General features: G+C 43.3%; 1 protein-coding gene across 5 annotated transcripts in view; it reads left to right on the forward strand.

Annotated features, from left to right (window-relative positions):
• Positions 1-2,181: 2,181 nt before the first annotated feature.
• CACNA2D3 (calcium voltage-gated channel auxiliary subunit alpha2delta 3) overlaps positions 2,182-26,839 on the forward strand; it is a 487,740-nt gene continuing 463,082 nt past the window's right edge. For 2 of the 5 annotated variants that reach the window (XR_013391978.1, XM_028719076.2), the window contains exons 1-2: positions 2,183-3,283; positions 3,957-4,038. Coding sequence is in view for 4 of the 5 variants with exons in the window: in XM_028719076.2 (XP_028574909.1) it covers positions 3,174-3,283; positions 3,957-4,038 (192 nt within the window). In the remaining variant the exon portion in view is untranslated. Of the gene's footprint in view, positions 3,284-3,956; positions 4,039-26,839 lie in introns of all 5 variants that reach the window. The other 3 variants (XM_077924923.1, XM_077924924.1, XM_028719075.2) reach the window with 2 other exon arrangements.

The raw sequence follows: 26,839 nt of genomic DNA on the forward strand, positions 1-26,839 counted from the left end.
CTGGCTATTAGCCAGTGCACGGCTCAACCTTCACATAGGATGGAGGCCACAAGCAGAAAATGTGAGATAGCTCGGACTTCTTTTCAGTGTAACCACAAAATAAAGCCTGCCTTCAGATTACTGCTGTGAACTGAATGTGAGCAAAACTTTATTCTTACTTTTAAAGAAGGCTGTGTTGTGTTGTTATTATTTTAAGAGGGAAATAAAGGGGAAAGTTACCAGGAACAATCCAGACTGGACAATCCAGACTGGATTGCTTAATTAAAGGATTCTAATGAATCTTCAACTTGCTTCCAATAAGTTGCAAAGGGAATGTACTCTGCTGTTTCCTCACTAGCGTGAGTGAGGAGGGGTGATATCAAAATAATATATCCTCTCCTACCTTCCTTAACATTCCCACAGTCTGCACTGATTGGCAGTGGCCCTCTGGGGTTTCAGACTAGGACTCTCTTACCCCACCAGGAGGTGTCAGGGATGAAGTCTGGAACCCTCTGTGATGCAAAGCAGATGCTCTGCTGCTGAGTTATAGTCCTTCCCCTCAATGCCCAGGTGTGTGTATTTATGAACACCTCCCTGTTTAAATGGAAGCACATTTTGGCTATATGGCTACCCAGTCACACATTATTATTTTTTTACAGTTTGCCAGCTGATAGTGGACGCCACACCTGATGACATGGCTCAAGGAAAAGCAGCATGGATTTATACATACAGAAATGTTGATGATCCTGCTCCACAAATAAACATTAGGTTGCTACTGCTGTAGCAGCTGCTGCTGCTTAACCGAAGTTCAAGCATAAAAATGAAAACAGGGGACTTGTTTCCATGAGATGAAACAATCAGTACACACTATTGAATCCTATAGGCCCAGCTTGATTGATAAAGGTAAGGTTGGCAGAAACCTTTTGTTTCTCTCAAGGCAAAATCTCTTATTTAGAAAGACCGTAGCAGGCAGTGTATCGCATTGTAAGCAGAGTGACCAGCATGCTGGAAAGCAGGAGGGCTCATAGGTAGTTAAAAGGATTCAGGCCACAGTCTCATAATAGCACAAATTTGCATATGCTAATTTATATGTATAGATGACTCTGGGAAATTAAAGGAGGTGGGTGGCCGAGGTCTCACTAGTGCCTCACTTTGCAGAGTGCTCAGCTGTCTTATAAGCAGTTTCTTTTCTTTTAAAGTTTTCCAAAAAGTGGGGGGAGACTTGTCACAGGGGCTTGGTACTCCTAACATCCCTGGTGGAGAAGGTGGGATTCTGAACAGAGTTCAAAAGTTATTAAGAAAGTTAGGCTTGTGGGTGCCTTGGATACTGCATCCTCAAACAGGAGTGCACAGTCACTGTCACCTTACAGAGAGAAAGAGAGAGCACCAGCTCCTGTACATTTCCCCCCCTCTCCTGTAATACAATACTAGGATGACTCAGCTCACCTTTAATTCTTAGGATGCTTATTTCACAATCAGGTGGGCAACTGTTTATTCTTTACTTCTGATGCACTGAAGGTACGAGTTACCAGGTTGGGGGGGGGAGGTGGAAAGGTTAAGGAGACCAGTTTACCCCCCTCCCCTAAGTAACTGAAAATCGCATCTTTTGCTTCCTTAGCGCCTGCCTCTCTCTCTCTCTCTCTCTCTCTCTCTCTCTCTCTCTCTCTCTCTCTCTCTCTCTCACACACACACACACACACACACACACCTTGGCTTCAGTTGTACCACTAGCTCGCGATCCTGCCCCTCACCCCTTACCAAGGGGATTCCTCCACAAGGCCAGATTAATAATTTATTCCCCGGCTCCAGCAGTCACTTAGGCTCGCATTGATTTCCTTGTGCTGCATTTCCTCCCGTTCATCGGATCCTCCCCCCCCCCCCGCGCGCTTCACCCACCCGGGTTCACCCATCTCTCGGATCTTGCCTCGCCGCAGCCGAGAGAGCGAGGGAGCCTCCGCCGAGCACACCATGCTTGCCGGCGGCCCGCGCGGCGACGCGCTTCGCGGGGAGCTCCGGAGGCCCTTCCGCCCGCGCGGGCTGCTGACCTGAAGGGCCGAGGGGGCGCCCGCAGGTTGGCTCCTCGTCAGCGCGATGCAGGAGGGCAGAGCGGCAGGGAGCGACCTTGCGCGCCTTCCTCGCCGCCACCGCCCTCCCTCCTCCCGCTCCTCCCTCCCGCGCTGCGCCTTGGAAGTGCCGCGGGTGGAAGAGGTGAAGCGATCCCCTCAGCCCTTCATCGCCGGGGCCGCGTTAACCGGGGCTTGTCACGCAGGAGCGCGCTGCCTGAAACTGACCAGGTCTCTTCCTCCGGCGGCGGCGGCGGAGGGGCTGCGGATCTGGCAGCGGCGCCTTTCCCTCCGGCTCCCTGCTGCCGCTGATCCCAACGCGGATCGTCCTGCACTTTTTCCTGCGGACTTGCTCCGCTTCTGCCGCCTTGGAGACACTTTCGGCCCTGGCTCGCTCTTCTGCTTCTTCTTCTTCCTCCTCCTGCTGCTCCTCCCTCCCCCTGCGATGCCAGCCTGACGGCGCGCACCATCTCCTTAAAAGGCGGCCGACGCCGCGCCGCTCTCCACCAGGGTATATTAGCAGCGCGGACTTGATTTGGGACGAAGGCTGCGCTGGAGCTGCGCAGCGCTGAATGAACGCAGAGAGAGGGAGGGAGGCGGGCGAGAGGGAGAGGGAGGCGCGCGTACACACGTCGCCCAAAAGGGGACGGAGGGAGGGACCTCTTTGCGTTTCCCTGGGCAAAGTGAGCCGCGCTTCGGCCGCCGAGCTCCTCCCCACCTGACCCTCGACGACAGCGAGCGAGCTCCCTCCTTCCCGCCCAAACCTGCCGGGCTCTGCACTTCAAGGCGCCGGCGGGAGCAGCCACGAGGTCACTCGCGGAAGTAACTCCGGCGCGCCGCCGACTGCGGAGCGGAGTTGTGGTTGCCCAGCAGCGTGGCAAGCCCGTGGGGCGGGTTGCCGAGGACACCCCACTTTTCGGGGACCAGCCGGGAGAGCCCGACCCGCCTCAGGATCTGGAGCGAAGCCAGCCAGCCGCCCCGCTCGCGGAGCTGAGGAGAAGAGGATGGCGCCGTGACTCCGCGCCCCGCCGCGCCCCGGCTCCGCGCTCGCCCGCCCGCTCGCTTTTCCCTCTCCGCCGCCGCGCAAGCCGAGAGCAGCGTCGCTGGGAAGGCACGCCGAGGACCGACACCATGCCCGGGCTCGGGAGAGCTTCCGCGGGGCTCCTCGCCCTCTTCTGGGCAGGTGTTTGCCTCAGCCTGGTGGCCGTGGCCGGCTCGGAGCAGCAGATCCCCTTGGCTGTGTAAGTGTCGCAGGGAGAGCGGGGTGGCCGAAATGGGTTGGCATGGCTCCTTGTCTCTCCCCCACCCCGAAACATCTTCCTGCCGTTTTGATTTGGGGCTGCGGGAAACGGAGCTTTATTTCTTATTATTTCCCAAATTTCCCTCCGCGGGGGAACTTTGGGCCGGCAACTGGCCGGCCACGCTCGACTCGCTCCTCGCCCGCAGTCCCGCTTCAGCCGAGGAGCTCAGGGACAAGCGAATAAACACGAATACGGAGCTCTTGACAAACGCCGCCGACGCCGCTGCTGCTGCTGCAGAGCGAGGTTTTGTTTTGATAAAGTTTCATCTCCGGCAAGTTTGACGAAAGAGGCCTCCCCACTCCCCTCGCCTTGCCTAGTGGAATAGCTCAACGGGGAGGGGGGTTCAAACTGAGAAAGTGCACCCTTCCTGCTTTGAAATAACAAATAGTTTTGTGGCACCTGGAAGACTAAGCTAATGTCTTGTGGCTGTGAGCTTCTGTGGACCACAGTCCGCTTCCCCAGAGGCGCGCACTGTAGTCCTGAGCTGCAGGTATATATGTGAGTTGCAGCTCAGATTGTGAGTGGAGTGTTGTTGTTGTTCTTGTTGTTGTTAACTGTCATGCACTACTACATTTGCCTCTGTTCCGCATTTTAATTCTTTCTCTCTTTGCAGTGTGAAACTCTGGGCCTCTGCATTTGGTGGGGAGATCAGATCCATCGCAGCGAAATACTCAGGTTCCCAACTTCTGCAGAAGGTAAGGATTGCTTCAGGTGTACGCACCGGAGTGATGGATTTAGTGCTGAAAATGGAATCCGGTTTGGTACCCTGAAGAAACAGGAACGACATCTTTCAGTCAGAGGAGATTCTCCGCTCCTCCCCTCCCTCCACACTTTTAACTGCCTGCTGTCTTTTTACACACTGCAGAGACTATAGACTTCACCGTTCACTGGTTATTTTTAGATTACTCTCCCTTTCTTAAACGGAGCCCACCCAGATGACTTTGTCTCTCTGTGGTGGAGCTATTTAGATTTAGAAGTGTGCCTGGCTTTTGTTTTGCTTCCTAGGTGGGGATTATGATGTTAGCAGCAGTTTTTCTGTGTAAACACACATGCACAAACACACACGCACACACAGACACACACACAGTTCATTCAAGAGGTACAAAAACCGGGCAAATTTTATTTTGCTCTCTCTGGCTGTACTTCGTTGCAATGGGTGGGGGGTTGGGGACCCGAAGGCTTGACTATTGTTTGTCATCTCTGCAGTTTTTACAATCCTATTATTCCTCCAATCATCTCAGGCCAGTGCTGGGATGTATTACATCATTACAGATAAGGAGAATGAATGTGGTTATCTTCCTGCTCAGCTGCACAGCTGGGTAATAAGCTTGTGAAGTAGTGCAAAAACTTGAGAAATTGGGCTAAGTCTCCATAATTCTGGAGAGTAATGAGAATGGAGAATAGATTATTAGACCTTTTATAGATTATTAGAGCTTGCATCTGGTCTCATTTAAACATGCAACCTTATATTAAAATCCTGCTTTCAGATAACCTGTGTTTAAATATAGCTGTTGATGAATTAAAAATAAATGAGAAATCCAGGCCGGTGGTAAGTTGAAAAAGGGCTCCGGGGTTGCAGTTCCGCATGATTTCAAGACATGAGCTTTCAAAGTGAAATTCAGCTATCCAGATGCAATTTTTAGAGCTTGGATTGAAATGATTCAATGGACCAAGTTAAACTTTAAATAGATTTTTTTTAAAAAAAACCCAAATAAATAAGATTTTGCTCCGCACGAAGAATGTGCTGTGTATTTTGCATGGTAAGGGTTAGTGTCATTCAAATCAGTGAATTGAAACAGTTTGCTATTGATAAGACTGCCCTTGCTCCTGTGTTGCGTTGGTAAGGCAAAGAAACTTTTATGCTTCACTAATTACCGTTAGTGCAGTAAACCTAATGGCTGTTAAAGAAACATAACAACTGAGCAGAAAATACTCTTCCTCTCAATGTTACTTAGTATTTGAAAATGGAGATTTTAAAAAAGTATAACAGTTATGGCAGAACACAGTTCTGGGCCTGAGGTCATTTGAAATATTTCCAAATTATTTAAGCTTTTTTATACACTAAAGTGGAATACTCAGCATTTATTAAATAATGCTTCCTTCACTGACAGAATTTTTCTGTGGATACTGTGTAAAAACACCCCTTCCAGTTTTTTGTTTTTTTTTTAAAGGGATGATATGGGTAAATGTCTAAAAACCGCATATACAGGCTTCCTAATCTTCTTAAAATGTACTTTTAAAAAAGAGTTATTATCCAAGATATACAGTCCTTAATTTTGGAAACCCCTTTGGCTCAGAATCCTTGTATAAAACGTGGTCTCTTGCCATTTTCCAAAAGTTGCATAGAAAAATAAGGACATAAGAGTTCTGAAATGGTATTCTCCTCATCTGCTTATGGTAGATTATTCTGAAATAAAGAATATTATCTAAAGTAGTAGGATACCTTCCTATTGGTTGCTATACTGCAGTGTAAATAATCGGAAGCTACCACAATGCTCATTTTACATTCTCTTCATCATCTCTCAATTGCACTGGCAGTACTGTGTTCCTCTGTCTGCATCTCGATAATTGTGTATTTAATTCCCATCTGGCGGGTTGTTGTTTTTTTAAAAAATAAATATATTGTGTTTTGGTTTGAAATACCATAACTAAATGAAACAGGAAACACCAGTGCTGATAGGATGGGCACTTCGAGCTGTACTACTGCTAATGTCTTTAAGCTGTCCTAGCATTTGGGTGGCATTATTATTATTATTATTATTATTAGGATTCTTAGTGTATTTTAAATTTTGACTTGGCGTCTGTATTGTAAGCTATGCATTTCTCTGTAGAACTGGAGCAGCAGGATTGTGTTTCAAATATTTGTCTTTGCAATATTTTTAACATTGTTGAGACAAAGGCATACCTGGTGTTTTCATTTTCAGATGTGTCAAAGTTGTGGGGGAGGGGGGACAGTTCAGGGCATAAACAATAATATTTAGTCCACTGGAACAGTAGTAATCCAGACAGTTAGCAAGATGACATCATTGCACCATCCCAGATGTGAAACCCCTTCCTAGTGTCTGGCTGTGAAGAATAATCCATTTGGATGTTGAGATAGTAGTGAGTTAACCCAAATGCTACTGGCTTTCATCTCACCTCCCAACTGCCCATTGTTGTGTCTCTATGAGTAAAAAGATACTGATGATGAGAGTAGAAACAGTGAAATTCTAACATAAGTCACGCTCAAGTGCCATTGGAAGACAAAAATTAGTAAGGTGACACCCGTGGACATGCAGTAAGATTCTCATGGTAACAAAGTATTAATCAAAGTGCCGCATAAGTGTACAAGTAGTAGCGTGAATGGTGTTTTTGTTTTTGTGTTCCATTTGCAAAAAGACAGAAAAGGGGCTCTGCGGGATCAAAATTTAGTTTCCTTTTAATCCCAGGTATCCTGTTTCATACTTGGTTTCACTAGATAATTTGCATTTAATTTTGGATGGAAGGATAATAGAATATTTCCCAAGGCAAAGCAAAGGAATCGGTTACAGTGGATAGTGACATGAGCCATTACTCTGCAGTACTGTAGCCACCAAATGCACTAGAGTAGAAGCATCGTAGAGTGTACACATGCTATGGGCACCTTATTTAGTAGCCTGGAGCAGCGTGCATAGGAAACCCGCACCTGCCTTTTGGACCGATGTTACAATGCAAGACGTAGCTCTTCAAACCTTGACATACCTGTTTGGAAAGAAGTCCCATTGGGTCACTAGATTTGACCTCTGCTTCACAGTACTTAAAATCAAAGCCTAAGCTGAATTACAAAGATGCAGGACTCTGGATTGGTGCCGCAAGCCCAGTTCATTCCAGTGAAGCCTGTGATGATGATGCACTTGTTTTGGACAGGGCTGTTCTGTTCTGCACTCTGCATTGTGTTCTCTGTGTGGCCTAAATATGGTGTTGTTACCCTCCCATCCAACGCAAGGGTCATTTAATTTTTGTTCCTCCGTGCCTTTCGATGAAATCTTAACGTATTCATAATCTCATTCTTTTCAGTAATAATTCAAGAGGGTCTGCTTCCAGACAAATAAGGATATTTCCCCATACAGGATGAATAGTTGGTTTTGAGTGTCTTTCATTTACCTTTAAGGGATACAGAGCTGTTCTTCCTGCAGTATAGTAAATGGGAGGGGGGGAAACCACAACACTGTTTCTTTGATATGGCTGATCTTCCCAGTTCCTATGCTGGTTGTCATGTAAATTTTGCACTGTAAAGGAAATTGTCTACCGTATATGCTTCTGTAGCGGGAGGCATATTCTTCACTTCATTAGCAAACACTGGGGTGGGGGGCATGGTGGTAAACTTGGATTTAGCTCCAAATATATCCAACTTGCCCATTTGCAATGAAGTTTAGAGGAGGGGTTTGAATGATCATGATATTATCTGCACCTTGGAAAAGTGTTCCTTTTCATTTTCTAGGCTGGCATACTGTAAACAACCATATTTGCCAAATATCACACATAATTCACCGAATACACCCATTCATTGCAGTTATGCTTATGCTAGTGAAGTTCCTGTACTTTTTGTGGTTGCAGATTATTTGAATGACAATAAAAGCCTAGTACAATACTTCACTATAAAAGGTGGCATTTTTACATCCCAGATTAAAGGCAGGGTTTAAAGGCGTGAGACCATGTTTTCTTCTACGGCGGGACCTGCTGAATCTTGAAATCTGTTTGCGTTCTAAAGTTTTATCATTGTTAAAGTTACCCGTTAACAATAGTTGCTCTTGTTAGGTATAGTAAGCTATAGTGTATCTATTAGCAATTGTTTACAGAGATACAAATTTCTGCCTTTAACTTAAAGAACAATGTAAATGGAATGAGAACACCCAAAATTTCTTTAATTATGCAGCCTATTTCCTGAGACGTCAGTTGTAGAGGTTTACACACATGCATGTCCTAATGGAATTTCTTGGGCTTGAATTAGAAACTCCCCCTTTTTTTATTAATTTTTATTATCTGTAGCATAAGCATAGGCAATACCTTTAATAAAATGACTCACTGTTTAAAGAACAATATATTCTGCTCCTTTTCATACAATGGAGCTTATACTTTAACAGCACCGTTCATTAATAATTTGCATCAGGGACTTTTCATTTCTGATTGCACACGGAAGAGACATATACTTTTCTGTGGTCTTTTCAGGTCTTCCTTAAGTATGGTGTTCGCTTAAACCTAGGTCTGCACTGCAGGTATCTGTCTGGTGCAGGCGTTGGCTTACATTGCTGACAATGCATTTGCTCTTGGTTATCTGATACGTCCAGGGCATTATAAGCACAAATGAATTCACATGTATAGGACTCTTCTAGGGCGAGTGGGCTGTCACTGGGGATGCATGGACCACATCTATCATCATGCTAGGTTCGCATCCTCTTTCTTTAAAAAGAAATGCAGATGAGAACTGTGCATTCACAGTAATGATTATGTCTGCTTTCTGTGTTATTTCTCATCATGGAGAATTGTTGAGAGAAGAATTGTGCCAAGTGTATTCAAGGTTAAAAATAAGAAAGAATACTCTTTTTTCCCATTGAATCCTGCAGCTGAAGTGGATCAAAGCAACCGTCATAATATTTGAATAACAGCATTTCTAGCTATACACGCTCTTGAAGTTTGGTATGTTGTTGAGGTGGATTCCCCCCCCCCCCCCGCCACCACCCCATAAAAACATGGTGGCTGTGCAGATAGAGGCCACTGGTTAGCTGATACAGGTTTGGTACATTTCACAAATGATACAAAGTAGGTGCCTCAAAGTGGTACGGCTCACCTTGTCTAGAAATGCTTGAGATGAATCTTCCCAGTGAGTCTGCTACCTACCATTTTAACTTCTTTCTCTTGCAGTATCTACAATATGGCAGTGCCAATCCCTCTTGATCTCAGATCTGTACCCTTCACCCCTACCCCATTCTACTGGGCATAGAGACCATGGGAGTTTGGATCCAGAACAGAGCCTATTGAGGAACTGTACATAAAGAGTGTCACACGTCAAGGGGGTTGTAAGGGAGTAGCAAAGCTGTAGCAAAAGAGCGACGGCATATTAGTGAGAATGTGACAAAGTGTGACTGCGTGTGCGTTTGAGCATGTGAGAAAGGCTTGTAAAAGTAAGGAATTCTTCACGGGCAGTTCGTACTACGCGGGGTACTTGAGGAATAGTTGAAGAGGAAATGTCAAGGGAATTGAAACAAAATTACACCTGCCAGGAGGGATAAAAGTATTTGGTTGCTTAGAAGGGATATGAGCACCTAAATGGCAAAAAATGAAATAAATGCGGGACAAAAATCCGAAGACCGCAGGTGAAAGGATTACCACAGAGTGGTTCAGTTCTGAGCCCTGTTATCTCCCAACTCTGAGAAAACCGGAATGCCACATCAGGGAAATAAGGCAAACCTATGTTTTAAATAGATGTTTTTTAAAACAGCTCTCTCGAATTTGCTCTTCCAAAGAAAGCGGAGCAGCCAGTGAGGCAAATGGCATTGTTTGAGGGTGTGTGCTGTGTTTGGTGGTAGGATGAACACTGGTAGTGCCGCCTCACTCCAGGATTGGAACCTGACTAGCTGGTTGGGAACAGCAGCTTCCATGGCATGCTTACTTAAGAATGTGCAGGAGGCTGATCTGCAACAAAATATCCTCCTACGAAACAAGAGGCCCCGCAGATCTGGTGTGGAAAGTGGTTTCTAAATGAATTCAGGTCTCACCTCCATTAGTTTTGTTCATTTTAGAGATGTGTGGTAGACAGGCTAATAAAATAAGTCATGCAAGACTGCACCGTGAGTTCCGTGCTGAGATTTTCTGTTGCCCGGTACTATGCAGAAGTAGGTATACCTAACTGAGACCAAGAAAAATACATAGATTTAGGCATACTTACCTCTGCATAGGGCTTCAGCCTCATGTTCAAGCTCAGCTTTTTATAATCTTAGCAATGCTTTATTTTTTGCTTCATTGTCCATGCAGATGTTTCGCTTAGGACAGCAATGGTATACAGTATAGGGACGCAGGGTGGCACTAGCATTTATATATAAGAGGGTGGTTTGATTTTTTTAAAGGGTGTGTTTTGCATTCTTGTTGCATTCCACCCTTCAAGGTTTTGTGTTCTAAACTTGTCTTCTTTTTTTGGAAACCAAGGGTTGAGAGGTGAGACTATACAGACTTATAAAAACTGGAGGCTTCAGATAAATTAACATTCAGCTAACACATCTGATTCACACAGAACATCTATCTTTAGTTTTAAAATACATAATTGTTTCTTAAATTCCTCAATTTTTCATTTATATTGATCTAGAAAAAACGTGCCCCAGTCATCTTGACATTAATTGCTCTTCTTTCTCCTGTTCTTGGCATGCTTAGTTTTTCTTTCTTAAGTATTCCCCGCCAAGCGACTGCAGTTAATACTGTCATTACTGGGGGATGGGTCAGTAAGATTATGAGAGTTCCTACAAATTAAGGAAAGGCATGAATGACAGTCTTGTTGAGCTGCAGCTTTATTTTTATGACAGTTTTAGTCCATGACTTCAAGCCTCCAGTGCAGCAACCATGAAGATGCAAGTTAATAATGTTAAAAGGAAATACTATTGTCATTTTAAATATACAAGAATAAATAGTGTTAATCATGCTAATACCAAGCCGTAAATCCCAAGTATAAATAGTTTAGTATTTTGGGGTCAGCAAAATCACTGTAGGATTACTGTTCAGTTAACATTAAAATCATTAACTAAATATACAAAAATATATGCAAGGATCCAAAATGCCTTCAATCATAGTCCCGGCCTTTGAAATTGCTTGTTTTCTCCTTTTGCTTGCTAACTCCTTTTAATTATGCCATGTACTTAAGTAGCTTGGGCCAGGTTCTAAATAGTCTTTTTTAGGCTTGGGGCCTGCCCAGTGAAAAGCAGAATTTTCCAGACCAACGAACCTTATATCACAAAACTGCTTTTCAAATTTCTCCCAACTTCAGAATCATAGTATGGGTGCTCATTTACTGATTCTTACTGAAGTCAATATAATTGAAAGATTTGCTATGAACATTTATTCTGCCTGCATTATGTGTCTGTTTATTCAATTTCATACCTGCCCTTTAGCTGGTAACACTTGAGCTCAGGATGAGGTACATGGGGACTAACCAGACCCTTACCTGCTCAGCTTTAGTGAGGTGGCCACATCATGTACACAAAAGCCATGCCCCAGACTAATGAAAATGCATGCTTTTCATACAGTAGTCACATTACAGGTGTTTAGAGGGTGAAAGTACCTCTTCGCACAATGCATAATTAATTTATAGCACAACACAAAATGTAGCAATAGCTTTAGAAGGTGTGTATCAGAACAACAAGTGGAAGAATTAGTGACAGAGTGCACTGGAATGGTGGACAGAGTCAGATGGAGTGACAGGTTGACATTTAGGAAGAGTGGCTATGGAGAAAGACTGAAGATTGAGTGAGATTAGAAAGAGTGGAGGCATAGGAAAAGGCTGGGAGTTAGTCTGCTGTTAGTGGAGAGCCAAGTATATTTCGTGAGGAGATCAACACCTTTATTTGTATTCCTTTATTTACCAAATGACTCCATGTTTTGATTGCTGTTTTCCATAAATAAATATATGCATTGCTTTTTTAAGTTTATAGAATATGTTCTGGTCTGGGTGATTCTAGGTTAGTGGTAGGACTGGTTGGTAGGATGGGGTGGCAATGCATCATGAGCTCCCTGACCGTGGCATCACTGCCATGTACTGGGGCAGAATTGGTCAGGTGGCAGCAAACGGAGGGTGGCTGCAGCCCTGTCCCAACACCACGCCAATAAGTGGCAACAGTGCTGCTGTCAGGAGGCCATTGCCTCTGGCTACTCCCTTATCAGATCTCACTCCAGGTTCTGGCTTTGAATTACACAACCATGGAAATAAAAGGAGAGCCCTTCTTGTCTCTCTAAATCTGTAGATAGTGACAGTAGAGAAGTCTGGACCAAATGGACTGGCTAAGCCAGTGATGGTGAACCTTTTAGAGATCAAGTGCCCAAACTGCAACCCAAAACCCACTTAACATATTTTGTCTTAAAAGAAAAACACAATAACAGAGCTTTCAATCATACAAACAACTTTTGTATTGAAAGGTAAAAGTTTGCATTATCCTTGTTTGGGAAATCATGAAAAAGGGAATTACTCCCAGACAACATGGCCGTTTTGATAATTTCCCTTCAAGAAACTCTTCTTTGGGTGATTTCAAAGCAGAAGCTGAATGGCCGTCTGCCATGGATGCTATAGTTGTGATCCCTGCATCTCAGAGGGGTTGGACTTAGATGGCCCTCGGGTTACCTTCCAACTGCCCACAATCCTATGAAAAAAACAAAACAGTCTCCTTTGCCCTCCGCTGTGTATCCCCTAGCAGGGAGGATCTTGCACTTACCTATGGCGATGGGAGAGAGTTCAGCTCGAAAGTTTGCTTCCTGGCCTGATCAAGTAGGCGAAAGGAAATCCTGGAGTGAAGCCCAGAAATGCGTAGTGGTTCAGCTCTCCGCTGCCGTCGGTCACAGTGTGGAAGGGAGGCACCCAGCACAGAGTTTGTAGGGGCAGTGCACCAAGTAGAGCTGTGCATGTGTGAGTAGCCAGTTTGCTGCCCACAGGCTGCAGCTGAAACGTGAACATTCCATTCCGCTGTCTTAAAGCGCCTTGGTGCAGAACTGTCAGTAAGCCTGGCAGCATTTTGTTCCCTCCTGCATGAGTGGGGTTCAGAAGTGCAGCCCGTGGGCTAACCATCGAATCATAGGATTGTGGGGAGTTGGAAGGGGCGCCATCACATGTGCCCACAGAGAGGGCTCTGAGTGCCCCCTTTGGCACGTGTGCCATAGGTTCGCCACCACTGAGCTAGGCGATTGTTCTAGTGACCTCCATGGACCAGGGCCTTTTAGAGAACCCCTGAAGTATCACAAGGGGATTAGTCTTTCCTTGGCCATTAGGTGTGATCAGGGCTGGCCCAAAAGGTTGCGCTGCCCATAGCAAAGGACAAGATGCAGCCCTTTCCTTGTATAAACCTGGAAGGGACTAGCAGTTGAAACTTCAGTACTGGTGATAGGAAAGCATCCCCCACCATACCTGAGAGCAGGGCACCAGGCAGGCTATGTGGTATATACAGATCTGTCTTCCAACATCTCCTTGGCACTCAGCACCTCCTCCCTCAGACAACCACCTCACTCTCTCTCATGGTAGGGCATGATCGCTTTGCGGTGAGCCTTAAAGAAAGGCCACTCAGTAAGCTGCAGGTCTGAATGGGAATTTCCATCTGGGTTCCCCACATTTAAACCCAAATACTGATTCCTTTTGTTTGGAAGCTTTCTTGATTCCTTTCGAAAGTCTCCAGAGCTTTTGGCAAAAGTCATACAAGATGTGGACACTTCTCTATGGTCTGCATCAGCCACCAGTTGACAGAGACTAATTGTATTCTGCTCTACCTCCTAATTTCTTATTACTGTTTTCATGGATTTCAGCTTCTTTCTTGAGATGTGTGATCATGAACCATGTAGTCAGTGTAAATGTAATATTGTTTAGATTTCTTTTTAACCGAAAGAAAAAATAAATGTCATTTCAAGCCATTTGGTGCTTACTCACCTCAGTGTTGTCTCACCCTGCTACTTTCACTGCATTTTGCATGCATGGGATTATCCCATTACTTTTATGATTAAATGTGAAGTGCTCTGCCTTTGATATGTGATTTGATATGTGATGGAAATATGAGATGCCTTCAATTCATTTATAGCACATTCATATTACGTTTTCAATAAAAAGTCTCTTAATATAGAAATTTTAAGTGGATGATCCAAAGAGAATACATTAGCTTTTTTTATTTCAAGAGCTAATTTTCTTCTATAATTCATCTATAGCTAATTTTCTTCTATAATTCATCTATAGCTGGTTTTGTTGTCTCACATCCTTTTTGGGGGTCGGGGGGGGGGGAGACAGAAAAAGAAAAAAACCTTTCATGTTCAAGGGATCTGGCCACATTGACATAATTAATAATTACAGTCCAAAGCTCATCAGAACCCATAAACCCTAAACATCTCCCAAAGCAAGCTGTTTCAATACCACAAAATTTGAGAGCAGGAAATGGTAGCTTCCTCATTATATATCTTAACATTGCTTACACTCAAGCCATCTCTTACTCAGGTGGTAAACCTGCATCACTAGTATGTAAAGTGTGTAATGAAATGCTAGTATGTAATGCCTGCATGCAAGCTGTTTTCCTGAGGGGGGAAAAAAAGCCTCAAGTAGATTATACATTTTAATAATTATCTCTTTTAAACCGAGCAACACTTTACATACTAGTGATGCTAGTATGTAAACAACCTGTGAGGTAGGTTAGGCTAAGAGGCGATGATTAGCCCAAGGTCACCCAGCAACTTTCATGGCTGAGTAGGAATTTGAACCCTCGTCACCCATATCCAGTGCTCTAACCACTACACTACACGGGATTTTACTTGTACTGTCTCTCTGTATGATGTCTCTCTGTATGATGATTTGAATGTTGTGGTTTTTTTTTAAAAAAATATCTGTTTCTTTCTCTTATTAATTCCTTTGGATTCTTTTAATGTTTATCTTTGCTGTTTTTGCCCTTCCTTTTTGTTTTTATCTAGTGCTTGCTGATTTATTTTTTAAAAAATTGTTTTAATTGTATTTTTATTTTCTTGTGAGCAGCCTTGAACTTTTAAATAAATAAATAAATAAATAAATAAATAAATAAATAAAGATGAGTATAGAATTAATGCTCTAGGTGGGCAGCTCTACCGTTGACCTTCAGATGTTCCTTAAAATAGAGCATCTGCATGTATAAGTGGGTTCCATGTTCAGACAATATAATGAATAGGTCAGGACATGGAGCCTGTGGCACTGATGGATGTTAATTCTGTATGCATATCACATCTGAAAAAAACACCTTGGTTGACAAGCTTAAGTGGCCAGAATTGAAACTTCCTAATCTTGACATTAATCTTTCCCAGTTTGTTGAGCTAGAACCATCGTTGTTCCTAGGAAATACGGGATAAAAGATAATGTATCATTTTGCCTGTATAGATGCAATCTTTATACAACTAAAAGTTTACTTTGGTTACGTTAGCATAATAATTCTCATTTCAGTAAACAGAAGATGCAAGTGCTAAGTCATGCGCAAGGGCTCCAATTTGCTGTATATTTCTGGCTCTGTTTTCAGCATATGATTCTTGTAATTCAATTTGGACAAATGTTTCAGTGTTTCTTATCTGTGCCATTGTTTCATCTCCATTTCTTCACTGTCAAGCTCCTCTTTTCTTTTATAGTTAATTTGTAAAAGCTGATTTTACCCATATCCATCTATTCCCTGAAGAGTCCTTACTAATAGAAGGTGGAAGGTGGTTGCATCCTATAAAATGTTTCACACCACAGCAGAGTTTTTGGCATGCATATATTCAGCATACATTTTTTAAATTAAAAACAAAAACAAACCCTTTCTCATCACCTCAAAAGGAGGAAGTATATGTGCATGGGAACTGTGTGAAAATTAGTACTGGGACAATGTGTTGGGGCGGGGTATGCAGATCCCCAAAGCTATAAATGGCATTATCATTACACATGATGAGGTTGTTGTTGTGAATGACCATCATTCATGGGCTATCAGAGTTTGATGCAGTGGCCCAGGTACAAAACAATGGTAATTCTTGGGGACATGCGTCAAGCTTAATGATTGTGAACATGAGCATTTTGTCCGGAATCTTATCTGGGGGCATTGGGAAGAAATCTCAAACCTAGAAAAATCTGAGTGATATAATCACTGCTCAGATCTCCCTAACCCTAGTGGAGAGAGAAAGAACAAGTGGGAATATGTTTTGTATTCCTTTTTTCATTGGGCAGGATAGAACCATTCAGGAAGCTTGTCAGTGGTACACCCATTCTCCTGTATGTGTACCAGGGAAAAGGCTCAAAAGTCTGTGGAGTGTTGATTGCTTCCTTATCAAACTAGCAATCTTGAAAAGACAGAATTCAGATGACAGCACTGCTTTTGCAAACTAGTTCAAATTACAAACGTGCCAAATCTTGTATAGTTTTGCTAATGTTGCTGCTGTTTGGCATCCATTTCTTTTCTGGCATCTGCTGATCTGCACTATTTTCCTTATTCCTGTTTTTCCCTCCAGTCCTTGGCCTTGCTTGTTCTCATCCTCAGTGTCCAGACTGAAGCTTAATGCAGTTGGTGCTGGCAAACCACATGATTTTGTTTATAAGCATTTGGTGCGCTGGGATTAGGTAGACAGCCTGATGGAGTTGAATTCCACTTTAGGGAACAGGACGTCCTGGTTAGTGCTGGTACCTTTTACCAGCTCTGGCTAGTCACACCCTTTCATTTCCTAGCAATTTTATTTATCCCCCATCATTTACCGGGGCATGTCACAACAATTTAAAAGCCAATATATTTCCCCCCCTCAAAACAAATTTTAATCACAAGGATAGATTCTATCTATTCATACCCTAGTCACAGGGTATTTGATGTGTTCTCTGTGGGGCCGTTGTTGAATATTTAAATTATTTTATTTTATTTCATTTATTTCTTTTAAGAAATGCTTTCTGTGAGACACCTTTAAATGATTTCACAGCAAAAAGATAAAAAAGAAAAGAACACAAGACATCCACAATAAAACATAACATAAAACAATTTTGTATACAGAAACAGTTAAAACCATTACATTAAAAAAAATAATTAAAACCATTTCAGTTCAAGTGCGGATACTGACTGGTTACAAGGTTAATTGCGGCTTGCAGGTTGGATCATGCAACCCTGCTATTATGTCATCACCGTTGGTTGCTAATTTGCTTCCAGGCTCAATTTGGAGGGTTGGTCTTGACCTTTAAAGCCCTAAGCAGCCTGTGATCAAGATATATTCACAGCTGTCTCCTCCCATATGAAAACTTCCAGTCCTGCAGTGGACATCAGAGTCCTGCTGAATTTCCTTGTTCTATACAACTATTAAAGGCGTGGGAGCCCTGGCCTCTTTTTCACTTGGCCACCCGAGAGGTGGGCATGAAAGGAGAGAAGGAGAACTTTCACTGTGATGGCATCACAGCTGTGGAATAACATTTTGTGGGGTGTTCAGCTGACTCCCATCTCTGCTTGCCTTTCAGTGGGCAATGTGTATCAATATTTGCATGCAGAAGCTGCTAGATTGAATGACTGTGTGTTGGCTGTTATGGTATTTTAATTATATTGAATGATTTATATTTGGGGTACTTTAGTTACGGCTTTGAACTTTTGACTTGATCCTCACAGCTTTGGCTGGGAGGAGATGGAGGGGAAATTATTTCCCTCCCCCCAAAAGTATGTGTGTGTAGAGGTATGCTTACTGTTGGCAGTGTTGACAGTTTCTCTTTTTTTATAACTCCCCAACCATTTTACCGACTGCCTGTAGAGGTACCATGGCAGTCAGCAACTGCTGACTGTGCCACTCTTCCCCCCAGAATGTCCCTGCAAGGAAACTCCTTTTTTTTTTGGTATAACAACATCCCAGGGGTATTCTGGAGCAGAATAATGGTAGTTTGCAGGCACCAGTCATGGTGAGGAGCTTTGCTGCACTGTCACAGGAAATGGCAGAGAAAGAAGGGGGGGGGGGAATGCTGTGGTCTTCAATGATAAGCCAGAATTGGTGGCTGGCGTAGTGGTGGTGGTGTGCAGTTGCATAACCGGTTTCCCAACATGGAGCTTGTTGCCAATAAGAGAGAGAGAGGAGTCAGGAGGCCAGCATGGTGCAGACACAGCAGCAGAGCCAATCCAGTGCTTCTCCTGTACTGACCTCACTACCACCTTATGCCTCTTGCTCTTCGTTACCAGCAGTGATCTCTGTGTTAGGAAGCCAGGTAGGCAACACTGCTCCACCTCTCTGGTCATGAATTTAATAAACACTCCCTGAAACTCGTGGGGAAAATTCATAGCCTTGAAAAATAGTCCAAATGCACTCCACATTCTGCCCCCTGTACACAGAGTGCTGAATGGAGGTGGGTGAGGTTTCTCAATAGCCGTAGGATTTTTCATTTCATTTATTTATTTAACAAGATTTATGTTGTTTCCCTGTGTACTACTTCCCCCATGCCCTGCTGTAACTCGGCCTAAACGCGTGCAACTAAAACAGCTGCATATCACCCCCCCACACACACTTTTCCTCCTCTGGCAATGAAGCCGTAGTTTTGCTTTTCCCCCTGCCATGCCCTTGACCTCAGGGAAGTACAGGATGTCAGGCAGCTCCGAAGCTCCCAAACACTTCATCCCAGCACATAATGTTGTTACTAATCTGATGAGGTCGTTTGGGCCCCTATGATTCTCAAAGGTTAGTTTGCATTCATCTGTCCGACATGGTGGCTTAAAGCATTTTGAACCACTTTGAGTTGAGCTCAGAGGTTAGCATGCTAATATATATATATATATATATATATATATATATATATATATATATATATTTGCTTTCGTAGATTTTCACGGGTATAGGTATGCAGGTTTTGGTGTCCTCGGGTGTCTTCCCGTGTAAAAGTTGGGGTGTCTAGGCGACGTTTCGACGAAACGTCGCCTAGACACCCCAACTTTTACACGGGAAGACACCCGAGGACACCAAAACCTGCATATATATATATATATATATATATATATATCCTTAGACAGAGGATACCCCCATCACTGGAAAGTGTTTATAGTCAGTTTCATTTGGGCTGCAAAGCTAACAAACAGAACTGGTAAGCTCTTTTGCCTATGATAAACCTCACATAAGAGTTCCCCTTGATGGATCTATGAAAGTTTGATTTACATAAAGGTATTCTGAGGCAGTGGCTTGCGCCTCCCCTTATCGGTTCTCTTTTAGAATGTCTAAATATGTTATTTTCTTATTAATGTTTATCAGAATTTCCTGATGTTGGATTCGGATATGCTGATTAGGATCTAAATTGGAAAACGCAACCAGTAACGCCATTGGATGTACTACAAGCAAACTCTGACTGAGTCTTTTTCCAAGGCTTTGAAGCATCTTTTAAAAATCACTTCCCTTTGACGGCTGGATTTAAAAATGTTCTACTGAAATGCCACAGGCGAAGGAAATAAGAAGATTCCATTTTCTGTCCAGAGGAAATTAGCTTGGCTATGCAAATTTGCGCCTCATTTGAGTCTGCAGATGTTGTTCTGTGGATTCAGGATATGTGTATTCTCTGCTCTTGAAAAAAGTGTATCAGAATTTTCAGTAAGCTCCTGACTTCCAAATTATTTGTTCATCTGAGAAGAAACGTCCAAATTCTCCTCTAAATTTTGCTTTAGGCAAGATCTTATCAACTTTGCTTACTTTATTCACTAGGGGTGTGGGTGGCACTGTGGTCTAAACTGCTGGCCACATGACCCAGAAAGCTGTCTGTGGACAAACACTGGCTTCCCTCGGCCTGAAGTGAGATGAGCACTGCATCCCATAGTCCCTTTTACCTTTACCTTTACTTTATTCACTATCACCTAGAGGGGTGGGATGTAAGGACTGTAACCTTGAATATTACGTATTTACAAGGTCCTGCCACTTATTCTCACGACAACCCTGGTTGAGAGAATGTGACTAGCTCAAGGTCAATTAACAAGCAGTTGAGCTGAGTGGGTATTTGAACCTAGGTCTTCCCAGTCTATATCTTAGCATTCCATCACACCCTGTGCCCTGTTTTACACTGCAATCTGGGCAGGAAGTGAGGAAGTGCGCTTCTGATTTTTCCCTCCTGAATTTACAATGCTAGACCAAGGCTTGGCATAGTGCAGTTCCCCCTTTTCAGGTGTGTTGGAGGAACAAGGGGACTTTGGATCTGGTGCTTCCATGCTTGCCCTTCCATGCTCCAGCACTCCCCGCATCCCTGAATTTTCCCCACACTACTGGAAGACACCCTGCCTTCAGCACAACGTCAGCATGGGGCCCCCTCTGCTGTTCATACACCACATCATAGGACCCTTTGTCCAACCTTCAAGTGGAAATAGGATCACACTCTTAGAATGTATACATTTAGGTAAATTATTAAACTTAGATAATATTTAAATCACTAGTTCCTGCATTCTGAAGTTGCACAGACACAAAGAAAACTGAGACCAGTTTATTTCTTTTGCAACTCTCTCTTTTTTCCAGCGTCACAGCGTCTTTGTTTTAATTTGATATCTCTGCATATACTTGACTAAAATGTTGTGTTGACTTGTTAATTCTGGCAGTTGAGCATCCTCCTTGCCATCAAAATGTTGTACTCCATTTTGTCACCCCCCCCCCCATACTACCGGTAATGATCACTAGAATGAAACCGTTGTAAATAATGATCTAGTCTTTGATCTGGGAACTGCATTCATTCAAATCATTTCTTCCCTATTTGAACAATTAGAGTAGTTTAAATATATATATATATTTGGAAAGGGGAAGGGTGCTTTCCTCTGTAACTAATAAAAAAGTAACAAAGGCAGTGTTTACCTCATCAATAAGGACACACAATTAATTCAATAATGTGCATTTCACTTGCAATTAAATTACTTCCTCTGCATAGAGCTCCCCCCCCCCCGAAAAGGGGTGAGGGATTTTATAACAGACAGAGAGATATGTGTAAATGTGACTGAATTTAAAAGAGAGAGAGAGAGAGAGGAAAACAAAAAATAGTATTCACATTAAGCACAATTTACAAACACCTCTTTCACCCACCTCCATCTGTGGCAATTCAGTATAATACGAAAGCAACATAACCATTCCCTCCCTTCCTCCCAGGTGGGGCCTTACTCTATTCCAGTTTGGTCTCTCACACTGTGTCAAAATCCCTCATGCACTGAATGAAGAAGAGTAATATCATGCTTTCTCCACTACAATTACCTGTCACAAGTTGCAGGGGTAATGGCTGCAGAAGCAAGCCCACTCTACTCCTGTAGGCTCCCTGTGCATTCTAGAACCCTGGTTTTCCTGGCTCCCAACTTCAGAAGTTACTGCTTCCAGAAATGGTGAGTGGCAATAATTGCGGTGCAGTGTTTATCATTCCATTGTGGCGACCGTAACCTAGGTTTAAGGGTGCCATTTGACGATTAGCTTATATACATCTGAATTTCTAATGCTGTTGTAGGGTGGTCGGGGCTGAGCTAGCATGCTCATTCTCATTCTCCCTCATTGCGGGAGTGATTTAGAATGCCTGAACAGGGCTTATGTGAAGTGCATTGCCCACATGGTGATGTAGTATCCAACATACTAGACTCATCCTTCCACACAATCTCAATTATGTAGAAAACCTATCTAGATATTACAGTTGCATGTGGGAAATCATTTCAGAAAAACCAACAACAAAACCCCCCAAATATTTGAAAGCTTATATACTGCTATTGTTGTGACAGGACTGCCCATCTTGGTGGTAAGGGCCAGAGACTCCAACACAGGCCTTCCTCTGAGACCCTTTTACCCAGCAAGGATTGAGCTATCAATGAATTTGACCACTCCCCTGACAATATAGAGCCCAGGAATTTACCTCCGCTCTTTTATAAAATGCGTGTTTTTTGTTGTTGTCCAGTAGTTTTGTAGAGATGACATTGGCTGATGCTCTAGCTCCTCTCTGCCTCTGATGATTCTGTAACCTGTGCACTGCAAGATGAGAGCTTTGAAATACAACTTGGGTGCATAAAACTCTTTGTTGCCATGTCATCTGTAACACCTCTTGTATTGGGCTTTGTTAAAATGTAGGCCGAAATACTGCAAAAAGCAAAATATATACAGGAGGCAATAAATCTGCTGGATGCAGATAGCCCATGTCTGTAAGGCAAAACACTTCATTTCACTTTTTAGCCTCCTACCAGTTTCCATTATCAGTAAAGAAAAAAAGTGTATTAATGTAACATGATAGCATCATGTACAAACAGTGTGACGGGCAGAGATTTGGCACAGCTGCCATGAAATGAAAGCCCTTTTCCTTCAAACCTGTAAAAGCTGAAGTTTGAATATTCTTACTCTTAATCTATTTTCTCCTCCCTATACTACTAGATTATATTGACCTAGTTCAAGCATGAACAGCATGGGTGTAACAAGACAGTCCCCCCACTCATCTAAGGACTGCTTTGTATTTTATATACCTAAATTTATCTACCAAATTTATCTGTACTTTTTTTTTGGATTATACAATGTCAAGCTGCAGGTGGTGGGTTGTGTTTTCAAATGCTGAGTGGACAGACAAAATTACTAGAATAACGGCCTCTTCTTAGCCTTCTCCTAGAAATGTAATTTGCATTTGTGTAGGAAATCTCTCTCTGGCTATAGAGCCAGTGTGGTGTAGTGGTTAAGAGCGGTAGTCTCGTAATCTGGGGAACCGGGTTCGCGTCTCCGCTCCTCCACATGCAGCTGCTGGGTGACCTTGGGCCAGTCACACTTCTTTGAAGTCTCTCAGCCCCACTCACCTCACAGAGTGTTTGTTGTGGGGGAGGAAGGGAAAGGAGAATGTTAGCTGCTTTGAGACTCCTGAAGGGGAGTGAAAGGCAGGATATCAAATCCAAACTCTTCTTCTTCTTCTTCTTCTTCTTCTTCTTCTTCTTCTTCTTCTTCTTCTTCTTCTTCTTCTTCTTCTCTATTTTCTCTGTAGAAGCAGTGAAATAAGGAAGTCTCACCTGCAGCCTGTAATGGGACTTTCCAGGGAATTCAACTGCTTGGTACCTACTACAGATACCTGAAAGACATTTATTATATAGCCATGGGAGAGAATGCAATTCCCCACCCCCATCTTCGTCTCTCCCCCCCCCCCCCCATCTTTCCTTCCTTTCTGCCATTGGCATTTATGGCAGCCAACCAGCAAGCTGTTAAAAGGTGAACAGTACAGCTGGCAGATGTCGTAATATGTGTATATGTCAAAGGCTAGGATAAAAATGTGTGTCTTCAGCATATGACTAAAACTGTAAATTGAAGGTGCCAGACTGACCTCTGTGGGAAATGAATCCCACAATTTAGGGGCTACCACATAGAATTTCCAAGGGTGGTGAAACTACCAAGAGTACGATGTGGCACTAAACTAAACTATTGATGAAATACAGTGATACCTTGGGTTACAAACGCTTCGGGTTAAAAACACTTTGGGTTACAAACTCCGCTAACCTGGAAGTAGTATCTCGGGTTGAGAACTTTGTCCCAGGATGAGAACAGAAATTGCGTGCTGGCAGCGTGGTGGCAGCAGGAGGCCCCATTAGCTAAAGTGGTACCTCAGGTTAAGAATGGTTTTGGGTTAAGAACAGACCTCTGGAACGAATTAAGTTCGTAACCTGAGGTACCACTGTATATAGAGACTCCAAAACAGGTATAGTTAAGCTTTGTCAGTGATAAGTTGGATGGTGGGCTCAAAGAATAGTTATGGCCTTGGTGAATGTAAAAATGCTTTTTCAGTGAAGAGACCTTCTTGTCTGTGAACCATTTTCAAAAATTGCTTGTTTCTGTGAAGAGGTCATCTTTTTGCTGGAGGCATCTGCCTTCTGAGGAGTTTGAACACAGAATACTCCCTCCCCCCACAAGCTGTCATATGATCCCTTCCATTACACACTCTGCCTTGATAATTTCCCAGCTTTTCTTTCTTGCATTTGTTCTAACTGAAATTTCCTCTGCCTGTTTCAATTGGTTTTACTTTTGACTTCCGGTGCCTCAGTATTGAGCTGTGTGCTGAGAAATTGCTGTTGTATTGTACAGTAATTCCTGACTATATTTCAGGGAAACATGAGAAGAAACCTATTTAAAGGGCCCCCCGTCCTACTTTGAGAGCGGTGGGAATTTTGCCTGCTTAATAGACCACATGAGTGGGCTCTAAGGAATTACTGTAAATGCTTAGGAATTGAGTAGTCTGTTTTTAGTTCAGCAGGACATCTCTCCTGTGTAACATTACCTGGTTAGAGTAAATTTTGCAGTCGCTGTGCTAAGGGATGCTGGTTCTGGAAAACTCAAAACTGTGTACAATGCACAAAGTGAATATGTTACTTATTCATTGTTTACAGAGGTTTTTACAAAGTCACTTCTGTACATACCCAAAGCACATACCCAAATCAACAGTCAAATAAATACTTTAAAACCAGCAGCAGGTTAGAACCAGCAATTTTAAATAAAGCACAATTCAATTACCTATCACTATTATTTCAGGATCGATGTGTTGGAGACTCATTCCCTGTGTCTGCAGTCATGGGATTGTTGTCTATCACATGATGGTGTATGTTTTCATTCCACAGTGTGGGAAGTGACGGAGACAAGATGTTTTGGTATTACTGTGTTCCGTGAAGTGGGACTATTGTCCTTTGTTCTTTCTTTCTTTGCTGTCTGATGAGAAAGAGGAAGGAGCTAAGTCAGAATGCTCGGAGTGTATTATATGTAAATAAACGTAGATTAGCCAAAATGCTGTGCTATTGGTTCTGTTAGGCAAACTCTGTGGATCCCTAAGTGTGCTGATGTCTCCAAGGCATCAGTTGTTGTGATGTTCTGGTTGGAGAAAGCTTTTGAAGCTTCTGAACGACCGACCAGGAAGGAGAGAACATGCCAGTCGGGCATGTGTCTCTGCCAGGTTCTTACACGAGAGTAGGACGCTCCTAACATGATGATACGCTCTTATTGGCCTAGAAATGCTTAGAGTTTCGTGATTATTTCAAAACTTCTTGTAGCATCTACCACCACTTCTCCCTTCCCCATGAATGAAAAAAATCTGCCTTGTGGTTGGCAGAGGAGGTTGTATCCCCATAACTCTGTAGGAGTGTCTCTTTTTACTGAGGACTAGGAGTGCATATCCCAGAATCCCTAGGGGGAAATGGATGTTGTGTGCTTAACAAATTTTGCTAAGGAGAAGGCCGTCCCAAGAATTTGAACAGGTTTTTTTTGGGGGGGGTTGCCTATGCAAGCACCCCACTTCTGATTCTCATGACATCCCTGGTACTATTTTAAGATGCCTTCCTCAGTTAAAAAAAAAGAAAAAGCTTTAGTTTGTCAATAAAAAAAGAGTAACAGGACTGTGTGTGGTAATGCTGCCTATGTTAACCAGTTTGAGAGAATATGACCACGAAAGCCCTGCTCTTCACATTCATAATTCTAACTTCAGTAAAAGATGAGATGCAGGGCCTGGCTTTAGATGCTGATACGAGGGGGTAGGCTGCTGTGGCATGTTTTGTAAATTGACTCCCCACCTGTGCACAATAGACCTAAGCGAACCTGGTCCTCCACATGTCTTCCTGGCCTCATGTGGGACTAGCTCTGGTCACTAGCTCAAGGCTTCAGTTCCAGCCTCCTGCCTCCAGCTCCTCACAGCAGCACTGGATTCTGCATTCATTGCTTTAAGGTTTGCATTTCTTCATTAATACTTCCTGCTTCTTTCCTCTCTCAGTTTCCAGGGTCTCATGCTCATCATTAAAATAGATACATTCATTTGTTTGAATAGCTAGAAGTGGAACCTTTGTGTTTGGAGGCAGCATTGATTTCTTGGTCTCTAGTTGTTGGAAACAAATATTTGCTGATTCACTGCAGGGCGATGTTAGGGGTGGGTCTGTGAAGCATAGGCCTTGGATCTTTTTCTGAGTCCTCCAGTGTTTCTGGATAGGTAATGAAGGTGGGGTGGGGGAGGGGGATATTGAGATAGCATCTTCCCAAACTGCTAGCAGGGCTCCTGGGAGTGGTCTGACTGGACTGGAAAAGCCCATTCCCACTTCCTTGGTGGCAGTAGCAGATGGCACAGTGGGGTGGTGGTGATCACCTGACCTCTGATCAATGTCATGTCTCAGCTGGGGGATCCCTCACCAGCGGACAACCTGGAGGAGGGTCTTTTAGCTGTGCTTTTAATGTTACTTGTAAGCTGCCTTGGTTAGAGTTCTATTCTAAAAGGTGGGATATAAATGACTGTAATAAACAGTGAATTGGAGAGCGGGAATGTGATCTTGGTTACCGGGTAGAATATTAAATTAATTTAATGTAACTGCATCTAGATATTATTTGTGGGGTAATGAATGTGGGTAATTGAAGGGGAATTGAGTTGATCTGAAGTAGAATCTGTTGGGAAATTAATTGAGTATAAGTGAATTGCAAAGGAACTGGTATGGGTGGGGTGCAAATTAATTAAAGAACTTACCTGGGCTGATATAGGTTGGAAATTAGTTTGCTTGCCTTCTGTGACATTTGAAGTCTAAATTTGCATCTGTACATATAAATTAGCAATTGCAAATTTGTGTCCATGGGCTTGTGAGCCCCCAAATCTTAACAGCGTCCCAGTCTGCTGCTTTTCCTTGCATGTAAGCCACTCAGGGAAGGAGACTGTTCATTGCATAGATAATGCATTTTTTAGCCTGACCAGCCTAGCCCAGCCTAGCAATTTTTGAATTCATCCTCAAAATTTGATAAAATTAAAAGTCATGAACTATGCAAAGAACTCCCATGGAAGCATAAGAACAGGTACCAACACTAGCATGTCTTCACAAGAAGTTCACCATAGATCAGACTATGGAAAAG

The sequence above is a fragment of the Podarcis muralis genome, chromosome 2 (assembly GCF_964188315.1).
Source record: "Podarcis muralis chromosome 2, rPodMur119.hap1.1, whole genome shotgun sequence".
Taxonomy (NCBI): domain Eukaryota; kingdom Metazoa; phylum Chordata; class Lepidosauria; order Squamata; family Lacertidae; genus Podarcis; species Podarcis muralis.